The 21726-nt window shown below is 28.0% G+C and overlaps 1 protein-coding gene across 1 annotated transcript; it reads left to right on the forward strand.

Moving 5' to 3' along the window:
* Positions 1–438: 438 nt before the first annotated feature.
* Positions 439–16791, forward strand: LOC111675539. The gene is made up of 6 exons (XM_046949531.1): positions 439–898; positions 11911–12064; positions 13001–13209; positions 13312–13445; positions 13582–13837; positions 16313–16791. Exons 1-6 carry the CDS (start codon positions 856–858, stop codon positions 16411–16413), a joined length of 897 nt encoding a protein of 298 aa, XP_046805487.1. The 5' UTR covers positions 439–855; the 3' UTR covers positions 16414–16791.
* The last annotated feature ends 4935 nt before the right edge of the window (positions 16792–21726 follow it).

Raw genomic sequence — 21726 nt, forward strand, 5'->3', positions numbered from 1 at the left:
AAATGTCTGCATATGTAGTATATATGTATGTATGTTGAATACATACACAAAAAATATACACTTTCATAAAGGATTATAAAAAAAAAGAAAGTGAAAATAACATTTGGAAAATAAACTGAAAATAAAACTGCTGAAATCTAGAACATTGTTAATGCCCAAACAACCATGTATGTTTGCTGTTTAACTTTAATGTACCATAAAAATATATTTAAAAAATAAATAAATTCATAAAAAAGTCCTTACACAAAGTAAACAAAACAACAACAACAGCCATAACAGCAGAATAAACAAATATTAACATGTTTTAAAAATAGTTGAAAAATATTAAATAAATATTTATACACTCATTAAAATATGTATGCTTAATTTGTAATAACAAAAGCAACAGAGCAAAAACAAACAACATCATAAAAATTAATTAAATTTAAACAAAAACTAAAAATATACAAATACAATTGTCAACATCATAAAAACACCGGCAGCTATATTATAATAAAAAAAATTATATAAAAATTATTTAAAAAATAACAAAAATAATATAACAATAATCTATTTCTGTGTGTATCTAAATGTTATAACGAAAATAATAAAAACTTAAAATAAATAAAAATATTACAACAATAGTCCAAAATTTATTTTAATTAACAAATTTATAATGGTTTAACAATAGCCGTGAAGAAAAATTTAAATTGTTGTATTTAGTGTCCTCATAACATAGTGTAACATACATAGTTATATACTATATAATTACGAAAATATATTTTATTTATATAAATATTTAACTACCTCTAAATATAAATTATAAATATTAATAAAATAATAAATATAACAAAATAATTAATTAATATAACAAACATGGATTATTGGCTGTTTTTAATATTCTCAATATTTTTTATTGGTAAGTGTGAACACAATATTTTTCTCAGTATATACATATTTATATAAAGAATATTAAATACTTATTTTATGTACATACCCAGCAAAAACTTTTCTACCATGTAAGGAGTTAAGATGCTTAAGTTGATGTCAAGTACTTATTACAAATGTTTAAAAGTAATTATAAACAGTAGTCGCATTACATCACAGGAATAAACGTTAACAGTTTCACAGGCATAAGGACTATTGAATTAGAATGTATTTATATAACACATTATTATTAAGACCTTATTAGACTACATCTACATTTAGTCACAGACGATGTAGGTAATAGAAAGTATGTTGTTAGATAAGTAATTAAAATTAGATTTCATGACCTAGTTTTTGCTGGGTTCATATGTATATAAGACATAATTTAATTAGGATTAGAAAGTACTTATTATTTATTTTAAAAATTCCTTAAATAGATGGGATTAGTAATGTATTAAATAAGGTAAAAAAATTATAAAAATATACAAACATATGTATATGAGTATGAATAGTTAAATCTAAGTATATATCACTCATCTACTACAAGACTGGTATAATCTAAAATTTGTTTGTTTACCCTACACCACTTTGATGAAAAGGGTTGTTGTTGTAACAGCTCGACTGTGGCCGATAGTTCTTTACTGAAAAAAAAAACTGGGTTGACAATCTTTGACCGAATATGACTCGGGTCGTTCCGGAGCGAAGATCCAATTATCGTGGGAACGATGAAAAAGGTATATAGGTTTTGTGCTGATGTTTGTAACTCACAATTATATTGGTCATACATCCACCCTTACGTAAAGTAGAAACATTTCTGAATCGATTTAGCTATGTCTGTTCGTCTGTCTATCATGTAAACTATGTAATCAAACTACAGATCGCAATTTTAAAGATGATTCAATGAACGTGATTTTTTATTCGTCTCAGAGATGAAGCATATTGAAAATGGTTAATATTGGTGTATTATTTCACGTAGCCTCCATATATCCGAATCTCCCGAACTAGGCTTTTTAGCTTATGATTGCCGAATTTTATTATTATCTGGTCTCTCTTAACCCTATCCTTCATAAAAAGACCTCTTCAGAAAGTATACTAAATGTCCACAATTCGCTAGTGTCGTAGTCAAATTTAGTAAAAATACGTTTTATGTTAACGTGGATTCATTCAAATTTTGTGAAGATCTCTTCACATTTTTCCTCAAATGCTTAAATATATCGAAGACATTTAATTCTTTATTATGAAAAATAAATCACATTTAATTGTTTTAACTGGTATAGAGTACTATATGGCACGTTTAGCCCGACTATAATTTTTTACTTGTTTTTAACGGAGAACTACAAAACATGCGTCATATAAAATTTTTTGTGCGGAATAATCAATTTTCAAACACTTTCGGTGTAAGAACGAATTTTTGCTATAAACACGCCAAAAAAATAAAAATCTGTTGAAGTTGTCAATTTAATAAAATATTTTTTTTTAAATAAAGAAAAAATCAAAATAATTGATATCAATTATTGAACTTAAGTTTAGAATTAATTAGTTCATTAATTTAATAAATTAAATATTAAATAAAATAAACCCCTAATTTAAATTAGTTTTCTTTTAATTAAATAAATGAATTTCATATGAAGCAATCAAAGCATTTAGCATGTGCTCACAAATTTATATTGGAACAGATAAAGTGATTTATACATTTTAAAAGCATCTTGCAACTTGAACTTCTTATGACATTTTATGCATTATATAGAAAATATTTGAAGAAAATATCACAACAACTATTAAAGTAAATAAGTAGAGTGTTATATTCATCTATGCCAAATCTTTTATACCCATCAACAGACCATATGTCCTAAAGTTATAGTAAATTTCGAAAGGTGGTCTTGAATATTAGATTGATATGAATGTCATTTCATCGTTATTTAGGGTAAGTTATGAGCGTTAAAGTTATTTTCTGAAAAGGGCATCATATTAGTTGAGTGAATTATGCTTTGATTCTCTTAAAATTTTGATAGATAGATGTTTGTTCCTAAAAAACCAGTTTATTTAAATAATTATGGACCGATTGTCATAAAATTTGGTAGAAAGATTTCGTTTATTATGGAAAAGTATTCGGGGGGACACTAGTATGGGAGCTATGCGAACACGTAGACCATTCCAACACCAAACAGAGTAAATCAATATTTGTGCTAAATTTAAGTCGTTCAGCTTTTCTCATTTCCAGCCTATTGTGGCTATAATAGACAGACGGGCAGACAAGAATATATCGTCTATTTCAGAATTTTTTTCCTAATTTCTCTTGCTTTTGCATAGTATTTTACAAAGGAACCGTACTATTTATTAAATCATCATAATATGAGACTGTGTTTTTAACGTCTGCCAACAACTGACTTAATTATTGACTCAACAAAAACTCGGTAATGGGGTTTCTTCCATAACCACTTACTTATCAATGACTACTTCTTACTGTCTACATTACTTTAAAGTACTCAACTAATGACTTTCTTTTAATCTGATATAGATTTGTCATTTTGATAGCATGTTAAGAATTGTGTTTTATAAAAAACAAAACAAAATTAAATTTGGATCTGAAAACCAGTATTTGAAGCGCAATAAAATAGCTTAGCAATGGTGTAGTAAGTAGAACATTTAACTTATAAACCGAAGTCCCTAATTCGTATTCTTATTGGCTCATTATATTACAACTTACTCAACTACTTATTTGTAAGCGAGCGTAGAAGTAGTTGCCTCTAATGACATCATTGTGTTTAAATAATGAGTTAAAATAGTAATGAAGGAGTCGTGAAAATAATTGTTATTAGCATTTTAACGCATTACTTTTCAATGTAAGTTTTTCCTGGGGATCGTTTTCTTAAGACAGAATTGAACAAAAACTTATTTTCTAAAAGATGATTTATGTTCGGAATTCGCTTATATATGGGCGCATCACCATAATAATTTGCGTTTACATAAACGTTATTTATACTAAATTTTTTCGTGATAATAATATTAAAAGAATTCAAATTCCATTGCTGAAAGCATTATTAAGAGATCAACAATATCACTAAAGGTACGTTCAGACCTACCAAATATTTGACGAAAAAGACGTAACCACTAATTTTTGTAAATTTATTTCTGATTCTGCATGTTTTTTGTAATTGCAAATATTTTCAAAACAAATAATAAATACGTTCTGAATTGATCTTGTCTATCTAAATGTAATTTTTTAGGGGTCACGAAATTTTCGTCAAACATTTGATAAATTTGAACGTAGCTTAATACTTTAACAAATTCGTGTATTCTATTGTTTGTAATAATCCGAGCTGTTTAGCAAATTTGAATTTTTGCCATACTCCTTTGAGAAAAATATATATTATAGACCTGTCATAGGATACCCTGCAATAGAAGAATTTATAATGAATTCTGTATTAATATATAATTATTTTAAGGTTTATTAATAAACAAGGACGGACATACATAGCTTAATAGATATAAAAATTATTCTGAGACTATTGATATTAATTGATATAGGATACGTTCGCGAATCCTGTATTCAAGTATTCAAGAATTTATTCAAGTAAAATATTAAAATAGTCGGTGCTGACAAAAGCTTTAATTAAAAAAATAAAAACTTATATTATTTAACAATTTTAAGTTAAACTAAAAAAATTTTGATATTTTTATATAAATTTCATATAATTTTAAATTTTATGTTAAAGAATTAATATAAAATTAATATTGGACAAAAAATTTAATTTTATAATAACCACTCAACTATAGTTGTGTACAAAATATGATGAAACCAAATTCATAGAATTTTGTGGCAAAATATTTGTTGTTTAAAAACCAGAAAAATATAGAAAGAATGTCATAACTGAATGTTCAAAAACTCGTACATATGGTTAGACGATTATAAATTTCCAAAAATTAAGAAGGAGTCTAGTAAAATGCGGTGGTCGTACCCCATTTATAAGCGTGTTTGGTAAATACTTGCTTTAACGTCATTACCATGTTAAAATAATTATGTAAGTAAATTTTACTTTTCAATGTTAATTTATGCTGAGATAGTTTATATAGATACTTATAATATTCTAGTTTTGAGGCGTCCATATCATAAATATAAATGTTGTAAATATTTTCCGAGGGGACTATTTATAACTATGCATATCCTTATTAATATGAGCTATATGTATATGTATATGTATGTGGTACATATTTTAAAAATTTGCAAATTTAAGCAAATGAAAATTCTTGGAATACATTTTTTTTGTACAGATATGCATACAATTCTAATTTAAATTTAATTTATTATTATTTCTTGGTATTTTACAAATTTTTGTTGTAAATTCAAAAATTTGTTATAAAGAATTTTGCAATTCAAATAATTAATGAAAAAATCCATTCTATGTTGTTCACTTCACAAAGGCATAATAGTTGAACTTGTTAAAAAATGTTCATTTAGTAACTCCATATATATGTATTACTACACATTTTTTATATGAACTGCATAGTTATCCCATTCACCATTGTGAGAACGCTCTACATTAGAGTGTCCAGAGAAACAGGAGCAGAATTTTTATAGAATTAGCTCTCAATCGATCCATATTAATGTATTGAACATGAGGAAAATTAATTAATTATATATAAGGAATTCCGTGTCAAGTGAACCAACTTAAAAAATCGATGTCTTCCTACATCCATCAATGTTTATCCGTTAAGAATTGCCGGACTTAGTGGGGGTCAAAGTTGGACATTTTGGTCACACAGGACTTTATTGAAATGAGTGTGACTTTTCATCTATTGGTCCTAGCAAAAATTTTCCAATTCTTTCCCTTTTATTTTTTATTAAAAAATTACCAAAAATAATTATTTAAAAAAAAAATAAATTAAAAAACAATTATTTTTTAAAAAATTTATTTTTACCGTTAGTACTAATGAATAGTCTGACGTACTATTCATTAGTACTAACGTTTGTGTAAATTTCGTCAGAATCGAATTTTTGTGTTGGGTTACTGATATAAAATTTCCTAAGTAAATAAACATCCTGTTTCCTTTTATTCGATTAACTGTATAGGTTTAAATTATCCAAATATTAACTGGCTAACATAAAGCCTTAAAAAAATATGTACTTATGTAGTAAAGTAATTACATCGAGTAACTTAATAAGTATTTTTATACAACTTTCACAACTACATCTTTTCTCTGTACAACATAGAATGTAGTTTTTCATTAATTGTTGGAATTGCATAATTCTTTATAAAAAGTTTTAAAATTTTCAACAAAAAAATTTGTAAATTAAATATTCTCAGGAAAAATTGTATTACTTAGTTCTACAACTAGTTGTAGAACACATGATTTTAGCCTGAACTCGTTCTAGTTTGGCGATGAGACCAATGATTTTTGTTCGAAAATTTCACCTTCGGAACTTGTGCTGATGAAGCGTTATGGAGTCGACACTCGTTCTTTGGAACGCTTCTTGACGATTTTTGTTTGAATTTGTCAACCTTGGAACTAGTTCCATTAAAGCTTTAGAGAACTTATAAAGAAATTTTTATTTTATAGGGTTTTTGTTTGAAATTATTAAGATTAGGTGCAAATTTGAGAAACTGTTGAGAAATTTTTACTATTGTACCAATTTTATTTACAAAACTTACGTACATATACAAATCTTACGTAAAATTTAATATAATTCATCCGCAACTAACTTTCCCTTCTCTCGGTACCATTCAATTAGTGATTTCTTTTATATCTTGTAGTTCAGTTACATGCAAAAATATACATTTGAACGCGTTTTCTATTTCGATAAAAAATTTTTAATTTTTCGACATTTTTTTCAATCGATTCCAAGAAGTTGTTTCAGAATTAGTATGCGATCTATTGAACTAGTGTAGTAGCAATGTATAACTAGTTTTAACAAACTAGTTCCTTGAAAACTATTTAGAAGTATTTAAGAACCACAACAATATTCTAAAGAACGTGTTCCAGAAGTAATGGCGACACTACTAGTTCCAAGGATGTTGTTTAAAAATCTGAAGTGGTTCTGTTTTCACTCGTTCTAGAACTAGTAGTTTTTAGAACAAGTTTTTAACTTTTCTGGGTTGATTACAATTTTCATCAAAAAATTTTCAAAATAAGATTTTTTAATAAATTAAAATTAAATTGAAAACGTATACATATCAGTATAGAAAATGTATTGCAAAAATTATCAATTGCTCAAATATGCAAATTTTTGAATTGAGTATACATATTTAAGATTATTTCTTATTAATTAATTAAGTTAATGTTTTTTATCGACGACTGAAAATTAAAAAAATTCTTGAGTAAATGTGACATACATACAAAAACTATTTTAACTCGGAGAAATTGTTTTTATACGTACTTAGTTATGATGTGCATTCTATGTGTTTGTTTTGGTTTTTAAACAACAAAATTTTTTTTCCATAAAATTCTCTAAATATGTTTTCATTATACTTTATATACTACTAGCTAGTGTGCTTTGCTGCCCTAAAAGCAATATAAATAAAAATTTCTTTACCTTTCATATTTACATTTAATGGGAGAAAACTCCACACAGCAGAAATATTATGAACTTCTTTCATTGACAAAAGTTAATAATATTTGGGAATAAATTAATAAATGGTATGAATTTTTTTCATATTTTAATATTTTCAAACAAGATCTAGAAGCCTTGACCTTAATATTTATTTTAAATATAATTTATATTCTTCTTTTTGTAAGAAATGCTTGAAATTTTCTTTGGAGCATTTTTTTATTTCTTTATGATTTTTGGATTAAAATCGTTAAAATGTTCGCGAAATTAGTCGAATTGTATAGAGAACTGATGTTTTACTATGTTTTATGATGTGTGTCCAAAAGTATACCAATCGGCTCAGAATCACTTTCTGAATAGGGCACCCCCTGAAAAAATTATTATGCCTCTTTGTCATTTTAAACTATTTGTAAGAATTTTTATTTCATTAACTCGATATGCCACATATATTTTTTACACTTTTTAAGAAAGTCCTCTATAATGATGAAGATAAAAGCGGAATTGATAATTATTTATATTGTTGTGATAAAACAAGATAAGACAGCTATGAAAAAATTATATTTGTCAAAATCTCGAGAGATATAATTTTTTGAAATTGAAGTGGCTTACCATGTTTCTGCATAAAAATAATTTCATTTGTAATTATGTTGCTTACTAAGTTCTTGCTGATTTGAAAATCCAATAATATCCGATAATCATTATAAAACATGTCACAACCATCATCTCATAAAAAAAATATTACGCCTTTTACATAATGTGAATATCGAAACTATTTTTGATCTCGAAACAGAATATGAACTATGCTGAATAAACGCAGGATTATCTCAAATTTTTATCTGAATATTCAGTTAAAAAATCAAGCCAATGTGTTTTATCATTTTATTTAAAATATTTTTTGCCTTAGCTCTTTTAAAGAACTTGCCTTTTTCTGCAGAATAATTTAGTCTTTATTTCATATGAAAAAGTAACTAAAAATATAACAATTAAATTGTTAATAAACAAATTTTGGTAAAATTAATAATGTTAAGTCCTTGTTTAATAAGAGAGGAAAATACCAAGTTTTAACGGATTTTAAAATATATTGAAATGAATAATATGTTTATAAATAAGGCAGATAGACAATTTCTAATTGGTTTTTTTTTACAAAAAATGTACGTTTAAGTTATTTTTAGAACTGTGAATAGATCGATAATAAATACGGGGTAAATAATAATACTATTCTTAAAGTATAGCAGGAATTTGTTTCTAAAATTTGCAAATCATCTCTAAAATTTGTAACAAGCAGTGCGATATTGTTGATCTTTTCTAATTAATTTACGCGCTTAATTCATTTAATTATAAAGTTGTCGGTATAAAATTCGACTTGAGTATATTTTGTGTACATATAAACCATTCTACTTCTTCGGATCGGTCTATTATTAGTCTTTGCTCCTTTATAATACCCAATTTCTAAAATCACTCAAACGCATATACATATCTAATTGAATTATACATTTATCGACATAAAATTCTCCATAAATATGTTTTGTGTACATTTTAAACATTTAAGTATTTTTTCTGGATTGGTTTATTATTGTTCATAGCTCCCATATAAAGTCCACATCCGAAAATCACTTCAACGCACATTATTCGTTGGCAAATACATTAATCTTGATAAAAAAATTCGACTTGTACATATGAATTAGTACAAAAGCAATATATATTTTACATCTTTTTCTAATTTCTGCTTATTTGTCAAAGCATGTCTCGGATTTTTGCTCATATGATATTAATTTGATAATATAGCGATCTTCTCGAAAAGATTCCGATCTCGCCAATATCTGGGGTTCTCTAAAAACTGATTTCAACAGACAGACATAATATACCCTTCTCACACGCCCCTCAGGCATGTTTCCTTGATGAGTGTCATATCATGGTGTATTGCAATCCGGAAGTAGAAAGGTGCTACCAATACCTGTGGTCTTGGTATTCACAATTTACTGCCTGGCCTTATCCTTGCATAAATTGAAAAGAGGTCGAACCACATTATCTGGTAGTACGGGTCCGCAGGACTATGCCCTAGCTGGTTGGGCGACATTATGTCGTGCTCATGACACCTGTTTTTCCCCAATGTGACAACTATGGCAAGAGATTAGATAGCTCGAGTACTTGAGCAAAGTGCTTAAACATGGATCTGAACATATATGTACAAAAATTGCAACTTGTGTAAGATACACAAAGGGGCAGTGGTGAGTTGTTTACATTTTACCCACCCAGTGGTTGGAAAAGTACCACCGATAGAGCAACACGTCAGGTACTCACGTAAAGCACTTTGACATCATAAACTTCTCATAAAGGTGAAGGGTAAAAAAATATTATTAACAAAAAAGCAATACATAAACTGTTAAGCAAAAAAATAAATTATATTCATCCAATTTCCGTTGTGTCAAAAGCTTATTTTTATTCAAATAAAAAAAATCGAAGTATTTTCATCCCTCGATTTGCACGAGAAATAAAAAAATCGTATAAAATCAAAATCGTTATACATTGCGTATGATTATTACCACTTTCAACATATAATTAAGTATTCGCACTAGTGGGCAATAAAATATTGGCCATTTATACCTTAATTAAAAATTTCAAAACTAAATCAGCCAAATTAGTAAAATTCTAAAATTTTTTATAACTATTTCATAATTTCTTATACATAAGAAAAATATACTCATGTCGAGTTTTATATATCTATCTATATCTTTTTTCGTTAAAAAGATCTGAGAGACATGACCAATTATGGAAGGAAAACGAAAATATTAGCAATGTAATTTATATATACTTCAAACACATTGTTGACAAATTTTGTATAACGCAACATGATGTCTTAGGTATTGCTAGTGACACAAAAATTAGCTCAATATCTAATAGAGGATTTTTAAGAATTTTTTTCTAACATACTACGTTTTTTAGTCATATATTTTTGGCTCACTTGATTAAGTTCTATCAGAATAAAATCAGTTACTGCTGGCAGTGAGTAAAATCTATTCAGCGCATATAAGTAATATATTTTTTAACAAATAGGTGGCGGTAAGGCATTAACTAAAGAATAAAATGACGAAGTTCAAGCGTTTTTGGAAATCACTGGAATTTTGCAAAAAAATTGTTCAAATTCAGAATGTTGTTCGCAATTGAATAAGAAAATAGTTTGAATATTAAGAAGGCATAAATGGAACTACATATATTACAACAAGGCTAGCTTCAGTAAAACGAATTGTAAGAAGGGCCAAGGTTTTAGAAATATTTAAAATTTAATTAAAAACTCTCCAATTGCCACTCGTAAAGAGAAATCCTCTTCAGTTTGCACATAAACATATTGTTATAAAAAGCTATATCAATATCTTGTTTTTTTCGGATGAAAACATTTTTAGTTTAGAAGGTCCAGATCATTATTTTTATGATTTTTAACAGGAAGAGCTCTACCTGAGTTGTTTTCATAACTTTTTAGGATGTGGGAGGATGGAGTGGGGGCCAATTTCGTATTATGAAACATGTGAGCTTAAATTTCTTTTGTATAGTAAGAATTGTAATGCCATACGAGAAACAGCTTTTTATATATTTTCGGATATCTTTGAACCATTGCCGAGGATATTTCAAAAATTTATTGCCCCGATCCATATCGCCATGGCTGTAAAATAGTGGATTCGAAACCAGAATGTAAAAATTTTGGAGTGCCCTCCATAATCTTCTCATCTATTTATTATCGAAAAGGTTTCGAATATTCTTTCTCGTAATGTATAAAGGTCGGGCAGACAGTATGACACAAAAGAAGCCTAAATTAAAGGAAAGGAAGGGCTTATTGCAGTAACTCGGTATGTCACAAAATAAATATATTAAGAACACCAATATTTAAGTTTAAAAAGATTTGAAAATTGTATAAAATTTGTACAAAAAGGCCTTATATTTTAGTTGTATAAAAATTTTACCAAAATATTGGCGTATCCAAGATATATGATAATGAAATTATTATATAAAATCAGTTTCCGATATTATGTTACTGCTATAAGCACTTCAATTGTTCACAACCTTTTTAAAGTTATACAATTATTTCGTTTTCCTTTCTCAAAATTATTATTTTTATAATATATTTCTAAAAGTAAACTTTAATGCTTATTTCTTGCTTATTTTGTATATATAAAAATACATATATATTATTAATATTTCATATATGTATATTAAATATTTACAGGAATATTTGATATGTTATGTGTACATTTGCACAAATAAAGTTTCATATATATTGAACAGGATATTATATAAGAATGTGTATATTTAAAAAAAATGATAATAATAAAAAAAAAATGTCTGTTGCAATAAATAATATTTGTTAAATTTCTTTTTCTGTATTTAATAAATTTCATTTCGATTCATATGCTTTTAAAAATAAATTTATTTTTTTTATAATATTTTTTTTTTTTTCATTATAGATTTACAAAGTGTATGCTGTTTATTTGTGACTGATTTAAATGTTCCGGAAATTGTTGATTTTCGTGATAATGTCACATTATCATGTAGTTATGCCATGAGTGGACATACATTGAATTCTGTCAAATGGTATAAAGATAAAATGGAATTTTTCAGGTAAGTAATTCATGGAATATGAGAAAAAATTGTGTATATTTTTCTGTCTGACTGTGTGATTTTTTTTTCAGAAAGTATTTTAATAATGATTTATGCAGTGTATAGTTTTTTTTTGTTAATGATAAGGGGGAAGAATATATTATTAGTTTTTAACAAATCGACTTAAAAGAATCAAACAATGTTATTGAGAGTCAATTTTTCACGTTTGGTTTATTTTTATAATTCAATGGGAGCAGGGAAAGATTAAGTACAGTAAATATTTTTATACTGGGAAGGAGAAAATTTCTATGAATTTATCTTGTAATGAATGTTTAGCGCTTAATGAATGCTATTTTAATGTACGATTAAATGACTAAATAGGTGAGACTGTATAGTCGGATATGGCCGACTATATAATTCCCTATAACAGTGTTTCTATGGGGTACGATCATTATAATTGAAGCGCTCATTATAAAAATGGCTTAAGTTTTGCCTATTTTGCAGAGATACTAAAATATTCAACATAGTTATGAGCTCAAGATGCCTATTCGGAGATATGGTTATATGGGGGCTAGACGAATTAATGAACCTATTTTAACCATTTTCAATAGGTTTTATTCTTGATAAAAATCATGTGCCAAATTTCACAGACACAAAGACAGACAAACAGTCAGACACACGGACAGACACATACAAACAGATACACCTACATACAGACATAAAAACAGACATACAGATATTGATAAACACACAGAGATATACCGGACATCCTCAAATCGACTCAGAAGATGACTGTGAGTCGATTGCTATCATTTTTAGCTTTTACAAACATCACAATAAACCTATTATACCCTCACCAGTATAGTGGTTAAAAAATATACATAAATATGTATATCTATATGTTTTTATAATAAAATTAAAAAAAATTATAATATTTAACCACCACAATATTTGTAGATATTCACCTATGATGCATCCTGTTTATATAAAGTTTCCGGTGGTTGGTGTACATTTGCCAGATGGTAAATACTATTGCAATGAATCATCATGTAGAGTAGAATTGAGTATGTTAAGTGCGAAATCATCGGGTGTTTACAAATGTGAAGTGTCAGGAGATGCACCACATTTTCAACTGGCAGCCAAAGAGGACAATATGACTGTAGCAGGTGGGTGCCAAAGACTATTATTAAATGCTGTACAAACAAATTAAACGAAACTAAAAATTTACAATAATAATTATTTAATTATTAACATTATAAATTTTTTAGCTCTACCTCAAAGTGACCCATTAATAGAAAGCTTTAATCCCATGTATCGTATGGAAGACTATCTTAGTGCTATTTGTACCTCTGATTATTCCAGTTTACCCACAAGACTAACGTGGTTTATCAATGGTGAACAGGTAAATTATACACTAAATTCAAAGAATGTTCTTTAATTTTATTAAAGTATATTTTGATTTTTTTTAATTTTATATTAAATATTTTATGTAAAATATAAATTTATTTTTCTAAATTTTGTTCTCTAACTATTTTCAGGCTTCTTTAGGTGAACTACAACCAAATGTTGATACGAGCATCTCAGCCCATGGCTATATTTTACGACGACAAAAACTACAGGTTCATTTTTATTTGAGCGGACCTCGTTTCTATCAGGCGGGTAAAATTTTACAATTGAAATGCATAGCGGAAATTGAAAACTTTCCCGAATTGACACGCGAGACTTCACTGAATGCTGCTCTAATTCCTTATGATAATTTAAACAATCAAATGTTAATACACGCTGGTACAAATGGTAAGTTTATAAGATATTTAGTTTTTTTGCATATATGTTTATTTTAGGCATAATGAATATAATAGACGCTAATGAATAAAATTAGATCCAACTAAAGAACATCTATAATTTTCATCGTCTCTACTGTCCACGAAAACTCCATAGAGAGAAAGATGGTGATATATAGCAAAACATTAGTTCTTGTCTATAGCCTATCATTTTCTCTTGAATGATTTGAAAAGGCTGGGTCAATGATCTGACATTACTTTAGAAACTTCTCTGGTAATGAGCAGACAGATATGCTGGACAGGAAGAGATAATCTCTACATATTTTCAACTTTGTTTCAGTAACAAGTCCGTCAGGTTTTATATCTTCAAAAAGCTGAAAATAAATGAAATAGTTGGCGTGTCATGCTGTCTAGTGACATAATGGCCATGGACGTAACGACACACCAAAATGTGTCATAGTATCCATGAGGTTAGGTTGATAGGATGACATCAAATCCGAAAAAATACACCAAGGCCACAATCGGGCCTGTTGTGCGCTCCTTATCATGAAAAAGGAAACTGAAGGAATTATTTTTAATTGTTTAGAAACTCAGTTTCGTGAACGTAATTCCTAAGAATCTTCAATTCGATGTTAGTCAGGAATGTTCTTTCCAGAATAACATTACTTCCAAGATACTTGTAACTAAATTTGACGAATGACTGACAGTGGCAAAGAAAGTGCTCCAGAGTTTCGCTGTACTCTCCACATGCTATAAAAACGTTTGAATCCCCACGTACAATTTTGCATAAATATGCTCGTAATCCTGTGTTTCTACTCAGAATACGTACTATCATACTGACTTCAGACTTGCTCATTTTGAGGAGATTTTTCATTTGCTCTCATCAGGGTCAACCCATAGGATTTTCGTGCTCCTACCCAATGCTTCATTATTCTAAGTGGTCTTATGGGATTCTCTCACTCGTGTTTTTAGTTCAGCTTTTGTTGCATCGAATGGTTTCACGTTTCTCAGATTAACTGCCTCGAGCTCCCTTCTCTTTAAAGCTATTACATTCGCCCTTTAGTGACCGACTACTCCCGAGTGGGCTGGTACACATATGATGTGAATCTAACCCCTGGGAGAGTATTGAGTTAAAGCTTTCTTACAATCCAATAAAACGTTTGAATCCCCACGTACAATTTTGCATAAATATGCTCGTAATCCTGTGTTTCTACTCAAAATACGTACTATCATACTGACTTCAGACTTGCTCATTTTGAGGAGATTTTTCATTTGCTCTTATCAGGGTCAACCCATAGGATTTTCGTGCTCCTACCCAATGCTTCATTATTCTAAGTGGTCTTATGGGATTCTCTCACTAGTGTTTTTAGTTCAGCTTTTGTTGCATCGAATGGTTTCACGTTTCTCAGATTAACTGCCTCGAGCTCCCTTCGCTTTAAAGCTATTACATTCGCCCTTTAGTGACCGACTACTCCCGAGTGGGCTGGTACACATATGATGTGAATCTAACCCCTGGGAGAGTATTCAGTTAAAGCTTTCTTACAATCCATTACGGTCTTATATTTAATTTAATCTCCTGATATCGCCCTAATTGCCTTTTGGCTGTCGGTAAATATATTAAGCGCTGTGGACGCCATATTTATTATAATCCAATTTACGCATTCCTTTATTGCTCGTACTTCTGTCTGGAAGCTTGGTGTTATGATTTGGTAATCGGTGGTATATTTCTGCTTCTGGGTCTTCTTTATAGAACCTCAGCCCCACTTCATCCCCCAATCGTGTAACAACGGATTTTTACTGTTTTTTGCTCTAATGTTCCGCTTGACCAAGATATTCTATCTGGGATCAGCGTTTCAAAGTTTCCAACATATACGATCAGGCACGTCCGATGATTGTGTATAACCTTCCAATGTTTCCAGTATCCATTAATGACGTGTCTTATAACCGCTTTTGTCCAGTTAACCTTAAATAAAGAGTCGTTCTGCCGTAAGCGCCACCTCATATATTAAATATTTATGTTTCAATGGGTGAATTATCTAAGAAAGTTATGACACTTTAAAAATAGAAATGTATTGCAAAATTTATTTACAATTTAGGATAGAGAAATTTTTATCCGGAATGTGAATTGCTCCAAAATTTGGTGTATGTTGCATTTTAAATTCATTTAAATAGGTGTCCTTCATAGATATTGTGACACTTTTATTGGTCAAACTTTTGAGCTTTGTCTGTCCCTTTTAAACCTTTTCACGCACAAAACTAAACTGATGGACTTTTAATAGATATAAACCGTATACGTGAAAGAGTTAAAGTTCAAATTGGAATTTTTATCGTTTTTAAAAGTTCACTAAGAATTGACCTTGGGTCCGAAAACAAACTATAAGCCTTATATATATAGATTTATTTATATAATTTATTAAATATTTATTAAATTAACTTTTCGTATATATTTTTCTTTCTTTCGTCCATTTCTTTTAATTATTTTTATTAGGCGGAAGCTCGACAAGTAAATTTCCAGCAACTTTCAACACAATCATTTTAAACATTGTTCTGGTGATATTTTCAACAATTTTAAGTTCAAATACTTTATGATCTACTCAAAATATGATGTCATTTATTAAAAAAACAAATTATTTCTAAAATAAAAGCAAAAATGACAAATGCTGTAGTATTAGTTTGAAGTAAAGGAAATAAAGCGGCAAAGTAGGAGTATAGTGTAAGCAACAGCAGAAATACAAGTAAAAAAGAAAAAGCTGTTATACGAAGCAAACGGAAATGGATATAAAAGGCTGAGTATAAGATGTTATAATAGGAAAGAAAATGAAGTAAAAAAAGCAACAACAACAAATTATAAGGAAGAAGTTACTATATCATATTAGTTAGTCTATAACAAAAAAAAAACGAAAAACAAGAATAATAAATAACAAAAAAAAAAAAAAAATAAGAAAATAAATAATTTAAAATAAAAATTCAAATAAATAAGTAAGTAAACGTTACAAACTTATAAATAAAATACGAATATTAAGTATAACGGAAAGTGTAAGACGAAGGAAAAACAATATTTATTTTTCATTTAAATTATTAATTCATTTGTTTTTTGTTTATTTTGACTTTAATGTAAATATCAACATCCTTTGTACCAGGTAAAACGAAAAACGAGTGGAAAAAATATTATTTAAGAAAAAAATAGACATAAATACTTAATTACAAAAAATATGTGTAGTTATAATTAAACAAGAATTTAAGAAAAAATTCTTAGATTTAGAAAATAAGATTTTAAAATATTAAGTTAAACCAAAAAAAAAAAAAAAAACAGCAGAAATTCAAACAAGAATTTAATTCTTATTTTGCCAGTAATAATATAGAAAAAATAAAATAAACAAAATAAATATAAATATTTTTAATAATAGTTAAACATAACGAATATTGTGTTTTAAACACTTGACTAGATATTATTTTACAAAAAAAAATAAAAATAAATAAAAAATAAACTTTAAGAAATCATACAACAAGTACATTTATACATAGACATTCAAAATTTTTTTAATAAACTGCCATTTTACAGAAATAAATTTGTTTTATATTTTACTTTTCCCAATAAAAACAAAAGGATTTGAACTGCAAACTGCCACAAATTTTTATTTAGATTTTAAATATTTCTTATTTTTATAAAAATTATTTTTAACATAATTTTTATTTTTTACATTTTAAACCAATAACTAAGAACAAATACTCACAGACATCATAACTTACTATTTAGTACTTGTTATATAAGTTTAATGAAATATTATAAATAAACTATAAAAATAAAACACTTTTATTGTAAATGCTCTTAATAATGACTTTTCAGTACACAACAAATTTGATGAAATTTAATATATAAGTGTTAAAACAAAGTATCCAATACTGACTTACTCTCTGCGCTGTAAGAAATTAGAAAAAAAAACATTTTGAAAACTTTTATTACTTTTTTTTGGTTTTTAATTTCAGCCTGAAGTATAAATTCTACAAATATAATTTGAGGAATAAAAGTATATTAACAAACTCAAAAGGTAATTGTACTAGATTAACCTTTTTTTATATAGTTAAACTTTCTTTCGATGACTTAGGTACTTTAATTTACGCATCCCAGCAAACATTTTGTTAAAAGAACCAATAATAATTTGGATATTTAAGAGCTTTTAAGACGATATAAAACAAACCAGACCAATTAATATAAAAGGTACTAAATAGTTTACCTTTAAACTATTATTGTCTTATAAGGACAAATTTTCTTTTTTGAATTTTATAAATTTTTAATCAATTTTCGATGATTTTAATGAAAGTACAAAAAAAAGTAAAAAAACTTAAAGTTTTAGTTTTTTTAAGCTTTAAAGTTAATGTTCTAAGGTTTCTTTTAAAACTCGACAATTCCAAAAAAAATATATTGAATTTGTTTCCTTTGTTATTCCTGAGTATTTGAGCAAAAAAGTGTCCTTTTTGAAAAAAATAATATAAAAAAAAAATTAGAAACATTGACCAATAAGTGAAATGTTACACTTATTTGAATAAAATCCTGTATGACCAAAATGTAAAACTTTCACCTCCTTTAAGTCAGACAGGTTTTGACCGATAGAGCTGAAAGTGTATGCCTGGCCTACTATCGAATAGTACTAACCTGGACGCAAATTTTATCAAATCAATTTGCTCATATTTATTTCATAAGAGAGATGTCACATCAACCATTGCAAGTTCTCCAATGAAAAATTTTAACATTCTAGCATGAAATTCCGACAATTTTCCCCAAATGTTTGCATGGATGTCAAAGTTCATCGAACAAAAAATTTTTGTGCTTTAGCTTTTTTTTCAGATAATCGAGTATTTTTTTATTAAATTAAAGCCTTTAATTCCTCTTATAAAAGTTCAATATTTTCCTACAATGATTACATGGATGTAAAAGTTCTTTGTACAAAATTTATACATTTAAGATCTTATAATTTTCCGCCAATTTATTACAAAATTGTTCATGTGGATGTGAATGTTGTTTGGTTGTTTCAACTCTTATAGTTTTTAAAATACAAATTTTTATTTTGAATTCACTCAAATTTTAAAGTATTTTCTACAAAATTTTGATATTTTAGCTCTAATAATTTCATGGATTAACAAATGTTAGTATTTAATACATATGGAAGTTGCCACGCCCACTATTTCTACTATGCAGACAATTCTTTGTCCTTAATATTCATGTTGATACTTAACTGACTCCGAAATTTAATTTTTCTTAGATGGGAGGTACCACGCCCACTATAGATAGTTAGTTTTTAATAGTTATATATGGAGCACTTTACCTATTTGAAATTTTGATGTGCAGTATAAGATAGTTTATTTCAGACAACAATAAAAACCCTTGAAAATGTAAAAAAGCGTAAAATTATATATACAATAGCAACATCTATTTATGTCTTACACATACAACGTAAAAGTGATTTGCAAAAGCCGCTTTACGTGTATACCTGGCGTGTTGCCCTATCTCACGATGGTACTTTTTCAACCACTGGATGAGAAAAATGCAAACAACTCACCACTTTGTGTATCTTACACACAGGTAGCAATTTTTGTACATGGATTGAATCGGTCCATGTGCAAGCACTTTGCTCTAGCATTTGAGCTATTTAATCTCTGACCGAGATATAAAACATCACTTCCGTTTACAACCACGCATATGGGATGGCCTCTGTTGACTTGGCAACAACACATAGAGACGTAATCGGTATGCCGAAGTACGAATCTATCAAATAAGCCGAGACTTTGTTCTCTCTCACAGAGACACACTGTGGTAATTCTGTCATGAAAAGAGCTTACTCTGAACATATCTGGACAAGGAAGTAAAATTTAATTGTATCATACATCCTAATTATCTGACATATCCGGTACCGTATACAATTAATACCAACTCATTCCAACGCTAGTCCCACAGTCACTCCTTTGTGGGGTATCTGTTGTTTCGGCAACAGCACCGAATATATACCGAAATATTGACTTTACCTTACATCAGTCTTTTAAACGCAAATCACTCTTTCCGCAAGTTTAGATTTTAACCACATACACTACGTGGATCCCGAAGAAACCTCAACCAACTGACCAGCCAAGACATAGACCTGTGGACAACTGGTCACGCGTATATACCAAATTATGTAGTTCTCTGTTTATACCTCTTTTCAATCTATGCAACGACTAAGCCAGGCTATAGGTATTGGTAGCACCTATCTACCCCTGGATTGTAACACACCAAGATGGTATCCGTCATCAAGGATAATATGCCCGGGGGCAGCCGGATCGTATGTTTTAAACTGCATAAATTCTGATCAATGATAATGAACAGTTAGGTGAGTTAACCAAAATGCAATTAGCCTTAGGTATATCCAACGCGAGTAATAACTGAACTCAGAGTAGATGTCTGGTTGGTTAGTTCGATTTCCATCTGAGGCACTGGTTAAGCATTGCGCAACAGGGCTGATAGTGGCCTAGATGTACCTATTTCTTTGTATTATATATACATCCTTCTTTCAAACTAACTAACACAACTTAGTAGGGATCTTCTTCAAAATGCTAAATAATGTATAATATATTGAGATTGCTGGCATTAATAACTTTGTACTTAAGCTTCCCTTCACAATTAAAATGACACGAAAAAAGTGTTCACCTTCGCTGATATGTCCAGGCCCTAGACAAGAGAATAAAATTCCTAAGTAGCTTATTATATCCAACCTTAGTGAGTAATCTGTTGTATAAACTCAGTATTTTTTCGCCGAACTAATGTCAAAACTAAATAGATATAGTATTTTGATTTGTTTAAATTTTCTATAATTATATTAAACAAAGTACGTTCAGGTTGAAAATAAAAAATCTCATATATTTAACACATTCGGTAATGACTGCAAGTCAGTTGAGAATACTTTGTAGCCCTAAAATAAAAATAATTTGCACATTATTTTGTTAATTGCACATATGTAAAAAATTGAATAAAATTCGTGTTTTTATAATATTCTTTTATTTGTTAATAAATTATTTATTTTTATATATACTTTCTGCGTATATTTGTTGTAAAATATTTTCTCAACACTTTTAAAAAAATTATATATATAAATAAAAAAAAATAAAAAACTATTAAAACACTTTAAGCACACATTTTGATAAAGTTGTTTCATAACAAAAAAATTATAAAAACAGCACTTAAAACAGGATAAAATAAAATGAATTGTAAAAAAATAAATAAATTATTGCTTAAATAAGAATACGAGTATAAATAAAATAAAGTAAGAAAAAAAGTAGAAACAACTTTAAAAGTATAAATAGTATTAAGCCCTTTAATAGTTGGTAAAATAAAGCAAATAAATGAAATAAATAAAATAAAATCGAAATCATTCTTTAACATCATTTTTAATATTTATTATGCAAAATAGTAAACAGAAAAAACAGGTACTTTTTTATATATTACAAGAAAAACGCAAAAATAAATACTATGTAACAAATAAACAGAAACGGAGTGTTCTGGAACATACATTAATGAACACAAATTATACAACGTTAAATGCTTAAATGGAAATTCAGGTAATTATTGAATAAATAAAAATACATGAATTTATTTATAATATAATATGTAAATATCTCTGTAACCATAAATATATTAATCGCTTATTCATATTTTATTAAACACCTTTTCCAAACTAAGTTCTTATACAAAATCATTTTTAATAACATGAAAAGTGTTCTTAAGAATTATTGCGTAACTTATATATCAAATAACAAGAAATGGTACTGTTTTCGGTTGTGACGCACTAGGAAGACTCTACCATAGATAATAAATAGAAAGATAGATAGATAGATAGATAGATAGATAGATAGATAGATAGATAGATAGATAGA

Source organism: Lucilia cuprina, chromosome 4 (genome assembly GCF_022045245.1).
Source record: "Lucilia cuprina isolate Lc7/37 chromosome 4, ASM2204524v1, whole genome shotgun sequence".
NCBI classification, from domain to species: Eukaryota; Metazoa; Arthropoda; class Insecta; order Diptera; family Calliphoridae; genus Lucilia; species Lucilia cuprina.

What these genes read in the sequence shown, in the direction of transcription:
- LOC111675539 (XM_046949531.1), top strand. Translation starts at nt 856, where the DNA reads ATGGATTATTGGCTGTTTTTAATATTCTCAATATTTTTTATTG. An exon ending in GATAAAATGGAATTTTTCAG is followed by an intron (nt 12,065 to 13,000) that starts GTAAGTAATTCA and finishes CAATATTTGTAG; the next exon opens with ATATTCACCTATGATGCATC. An exon ending in GGACAATATGACTGTAGCAG is followed by an intron (nt 13,210 to 13,311) that starts GTGGGTGCCAAA and finishes TAAATTTTTTAG; the next exon opens with CTCTACCTCAAAGTGACCCA.